Genomic DNA, 5,254 nt, shown 5'->3' on the forward strand with positions numbered 1-5,254 from the left:
CACGCCACCATTTCTCCGCAAATGGTCTCCCTTAAGGATCAAACTAACCAGGTTCTCCTCCCAGCCATGGGCAGCAGCAAAAGGACGCTCTTTCCAGTACCAGATGTATGCAAAGAAAAGAAACAAACCCAAACCGGTGGTATTTTTGTTGAGATAGATTGCAACAAAAGTATTTTTTTCACAAAGTATCGGTTTTCATGAAAACCGTCGGACTCTAAAATGCTTCAAAAGTAAACTCTTCTGCTCCGGTTGTATTTCACTCGGGGTATTAGGTTTAACAGCCCAGATCACCTAACCTGGCAGATCAAAACCACCTAAATGTTGACTTTGCCATTCTGGTTTCTCCCTCAGGAAAAAATGCTTCCTCCCGTGAGATCAATTTTTCAGTCCAGTTCCAGAGGGGAAAAGCAAACATCAAAACACCAGCATTTCTCACAAGGCAGCAATTTCTTTTTCCAATCAGTCCTAATTAATAACGATCAGAAAAACCTTTGGTTAAAAATAACCACAAGTGAACACAAGCATGTCCCCTCCCCCTTTATTTCAAAGGTTTTAATTCTGTCCTTCAGCCTCTCTCTTTCTCCTCACACAGAGCTCAAGTTCCTATTTTTTTTTTCTTTTTAAAGCTGGTTGTCATTTCCTCTTCAAACTGCTGTTGCAATCGGGAACAGGCCCTTATGAAAATACCATTTTCGCCTTCCCCTTCTTCAGGAGAAAGGGACTGTCTGGCTGTCAAGTTCCAGCTCGCCCTGCCTGCCAGAAGACTGCAGCCCTCCCACTTCTTTGGAAACCGGCTGCAAACCTTCCTCCCAAACTAACCCCAAGCAGAAATGCCCCCTCCGGCCAGCGAGGGGATCCTTTACCTCCCTGCACCAAGAGCTTCACTGGAGCTGCTCGAGAAGCAACCAGGGGTGGAGGACCAAGGATGGATGGTGGGTGGAAGGGAAGCCAAGACCTGGCAGAGCAACAGAGGGGGAGCAGGCGGCGGCCGGGGACGTTCAGGGTAGCGGGGCCACCTCCGACTGCTCCTGCAGGCGTTGGCAGTGGGATCCGCAGGCTGAGCCCTTGTGGCAGAGCTCGCAATGACTGAGCGGTGGGGATGAACGCATCATCCAGGGCTGCTCTGCAGGCAGGTGGGTAAGTCTGGACCCGATCCCTTGCGTCAGCATCCCCGCAGGGACACGCTGCGCTGGGATTTGGCCCAGCTGGGATGGGAGCCGGGGGGTTCAACGAGGAGGAAAGGGCTCAGAGCAGGGCAAGAGGGCTCCGGTAAGTTTGCCTGCCTGCCTTCCCCTCTTTAGTTGAACCCATACACTAAAGCACACTGCTCCCTGCCCATGTCCCGCTCGAGGAACACCTCTGGGTGCCCACAGGACACGACCAGCACCGCCGCCTTTGCACCTCGGCACACGAAGACGGAGGCGAGTCGGTTTTGTTCCTTTATTACACATTGCCCGGGCGTGGTAAAGCAGCAGCAGCAGCAGCAGCAGCAGCGGCAGCCAGCCCCAGGCCCAAAAGCAGGCCGTGGGGAGCTGCGAGGGGAGAGACCTTGGCGAGAGATTGCCAAAACGGCGGAAGTTTTCACGTGGGGCAAAGCTTCCCCTTTCCTCTGTGAAGTCGGGGCCGCGGCTCAGCCCGGCCGCCGCTCCCCGGAGCGACCCAACCCCATCCCTCTGAAGCCCACGTCGCTCCGAAGGAAAGATAAAGGGATATATTTTTTTTTTTTTTCCCCCGACAGACCTCCAGCTAGTTTGAGAGGTGTATAAGCATTTTACACCCTACAGCGCTTAAAGCCTTCCCCGCTCCTCCCCGCCCCCCCCACCTCCCTCCACATCACACGAACAGAGCATCTGTCTATCCACCCCCACCCCCCCCCAAATAAAAAAACCCACCCCCAAGGCATCCCAGAGCCGCAGTGATGCTTCGAATCCCAACTGCAAACACAGGGTGCATCTTTATCTAACCTTCCCAAGCACTGACAGTCTAAACGCTAAGCTGCTTACAAGGGCTAATGGCAATATAGCCGCGCTGCGAGGCTTCGTCTTCCCACCCACCCCCACCCCTCCCCTCCCCGCCCACCCTCCTCTCTGCTTCCCACCCTTCCCCATGTCCTTAAACCGACACTTTCTCACTCGAACCCCTTGGCAGCTCAAATACAGCGTGTTCCCGGGGAGCTGCACGGCGGTACAGGGCACGAGAGCCGAGTTCGAGTGTCCAACGCAAGCTCATCCAGCTGCAGGAATCCCAGCCCAGAGCAGAGTCTGGTGTATCCCTCCCCCCTCCCACCCAAAACACGTACACGACAGTGTCCAAGTCCACACATCCAGGGAGGGTTGGGAGCTACAGGCGGCTACCGCAGAAGTCGGAGAGGGGGAAGGAGGTTGGTGGTCAGCAGCTGCTACAAGGAAGAGCTGAACAGGTTCAACGTGGAGGAAGGAAGAGGGGGAAAAAAACCCAAGAACAAACTCAAAAGGAGGCAAAGGGGGGACGCTGGGATTCGGGGGTCGGATGTCTACCTTCTAGGAAACAGCCAGCACAGGAGAGGAAAGGGAGAGTTGGTGTTTGGTTTGTGGGGTTGGTTTTTTGGTTGGTTTTTTTTTTTTTTTTTGGTGTCACTCACGATAGAAAACATATTCGGTGTAAGAGGTCCAGATCCTGTCATCTGTCTGGTCGTGGGCGAAGGCACAGGTGCCTGTGGAGTTGCAAGCCACCATGTGGAAGCCAGCATCGGCCAGTTTATCAAAGGCTTGCTCCAGGAAGGTGAATTTGAGGTAGTACCTGGAGGTGTACCTCTCCGGGGGCCTGTCCGGGTCCCTGCTCTCATTCAAGGTATCCCCAAAGACCTCCTTGGCCAGCGACGTCTTGCCACAGACCATGATCCGCGCCACCCTACGGAACTTGGCATCCGTCTGGCTGTCCCTGCCCAGGGTGTAGGAGCCCCGGTAGCCGATGGTGATGAAACCTGCCCTGCGGACATCGGTGCTGGCGGCACCCCCGCCGGCGGTGACGGCACCCCCGGGGCCACCAGCCATGGCGCTGGGGAGCATGGCACTGGCGGAGGTCAGGTTGCGGGTGGTGTCCGCGTTGGGGGAGATCTCCTCCGGGTCGCTTTGGCATGGATCATCTCCCAGCGAGTTCTGCTTGCTGAGCTTGGGGGCCAGCATCTTCACAAGCTCCGGCAGCATGAAGTACTCGGCCTCTCGCTGCAGGCGGCTCCTCTCCGGGAAGTGGTCGGGCAGCACCAGCTGCTGGTCCCTCATGTAATCCAAGATGTAGCGGAAGAGGAAGCCATCCCGATCCACGAAGAACCGTCCCTTGCTGTCACGGGCCAGGGAGCGGATGTTTTTCTGGGTGAACATCTCCCAGAGGAGCGAGCCAGGCACGCTGACCAGGGTAGGGTGGCGGGTGATGTAGACTTGTCCACCGACGTTGAGTTCAATGATCTCAGGGAAGGGGAAGTCCTCGCTGGGTTTGGCACAGCCCGTGTTGTCCGCCAGGGCCATAGTGAGCTACCGCTGCCTTCCCACCTGCAACAGAACGCGGCGAGGTGCCAAGGTTAAGCCGGCCAGCGAACGCAGCCCGTTGTCCCACCGATCCCAAGCCGGATCACCCTTGCTTTGGGTCAGCAAACCGTGCCTCTGGAATTCAGCTCTCTTCCCCAATCCCCGGCTCTTGGAACAAGCAGCGTTATCCAACGCCGCCTTCCCTTTGGCGGCACAAGAAGGCAAGAGCGTTGCCCGTGGTCTGAACACGCCGCCTCCACCCTCAGCCCTCCCGACCGTCAGCTCCCGGGGCTGGGGCTCAGCACCTCGGCCGAGGAAGGCGCGGTGACGCCGTACTGACGTTCGCAACGAGAAAGCCAGGACCGTCACACCCTGGGTCTGACCGGCGACCTGCCTGGCCCGGCATCCTGCCGAGCGTGCCAAGGGAGGACCGCATTACGGCGCAGCGTCTCCTGCTGAGCCAGAGGGGAGTTTATGGTCCCACTCGCGGGTCTGCCAGAAAAGCAACGCTAGATCCCACTCTAAAGGACAGAGTGACAGTGCTTTTTGGCACTCCTGCTCCATCCTTGCTCCTGGAAAGTACCCGAGAGAGACTTGGGGCCAAGCTGAGAGCAGGTGAGAGATGGCAGAATCTCTCCAAGGGTCTGGGACCAAGACAAATACTGGACTACTGGTACAGCCTTGGGCCAGATGCCATGTATTTATACGTTTTCCAAAGGCGAGCTGGCATTTCTTTGGCATCTCTTGACGCTGCAACTCAGCGCTTACATAAACCTGGCTCAGCAGACGGACTCCGGATCCAGCCTGGCCAAGCCCTGCTCCGTGCAGGGATTTGGGAGACCACGGATGGAAGAGGTTTACCTTCTGCCACCCCTCACTGCCTGGCAGGGTTGGTCTCAAAGCTTCTGCCTACTCCCCTGTGCCATGTTAGTGCAGCCCTGGGACTGCTTTCAAGTTGGCAGCAGCTGCCTGCACACCCCCCGGGGACTGGTCCCGCAGCCAAGAACCAACACCAAGTCTCGCCCCGTCCTTGTGTCCTGCCGTAAGGCTTCGCGGGAGCCGCACCGAAGGATGCCAAGGCAAATTTCAGAGAAACTCGAGGGGCAAAGATAAAAACTCCGTGGGCACTTTTGGGCGGCGGGGAGGGCGCTAAGCCTGCATTTCACGTCCACACGCCTCCTCCCTTCCCAGCTCGTGGGGATGTTGAGGGAGAACCGGTTTTTGAGCAAGGAGGGACCTTGCAAAGATCGGAAAAGAGGCTCAGCGCGGTCCACCTGCCTCCCAGCTTCCCAAACCCTCTCCCGCAGCGGCTTTTAGCCCCTTTTCTCGGGTGATGCTGTGCCCCACGCCACTGCTCCAGAAATCCCGGCAGGAGCCTGCCTGTGCCTGGAGCGCCCCTGGGAAGAGTCAGATCCCTTTGTCACCGGCTGGGGACCGCAGGGCTGGGAGTTTGCAGGGGGGGGACACCCACACCCACACGGTGGGGGACACCCAAAGAAAGCCGCCCCCCCCCCCCCCCCCCCCACTTCCATGCGCGTTTGCTGGCAGGCTGCACCCCCTCTCCCCGCACCCAGCCACCGGGGACACCGAGGGGGACACCCCGGCTCCAGCAGCCGTCCCCAGCGCACCCCCCCCTACCCCCCCCAATATTGCACCGGTCGGGGAACACCCCCCCCCCCCCTTCCGCAGCCTGCCCCATCCCAGCGGGGCTGGGACCCCCGCGCCGCGCCCCCCCCCTCCCCCTTACCTCC

At 58.5% G+C, this 5,254-nt stretch overlaps 1 protein-coding gene across 1 annotated transcript; it reads right to left on the reverse strand.

Annotated features, from left to right (window-relative positions):
• Positions 1-2,416: 2,416 nt before the first annotated feature.
• On the reverse strand, positions 2,417-3,503 carry LOC104345709 (BTB/POZ domain-containing protein KCTD12). Its single transcript, XM_009950252.2, has one exon. The coding sequence runs from the start codon at positions 3,501-3,503 to the stop codon at positions 2,613-2,615; it is 891 nt and encodes a 296-aa protein (XP_009948554.2). The 3' UTR covers positions 2,417-2,612.
• Between the last annotated feature and the right edge of the window lie 1,751 nt (positions 3,504-5,254).

The sequence above is a fragment of the Leptosomus discolor genome, chromosome 9 (genome assembly GCF_034619465.1).
Source record: "Leptosomus discolor isolate bLepDis1 chromosome 9, bLepDis1.hap2, whole genome shotgun sequence".
Taxonomy (NCBI): domain Eukaryota; kingdom Metazoa; phylum Chordata; class Aves; order Leptosomiformes; family Leptosomidae; genus Leptosomus; species Leptosomus discolor.

Excerpts from the sequence above, each read along its gene's own strand:
- LOC104345709 (XM_009950252.2), bottom strand. The coding sequence starts at position 3,503 with ATGGCCCTGGCGGACAACACGGGCTGTGCCAAACCCAGCGAGGACTTC.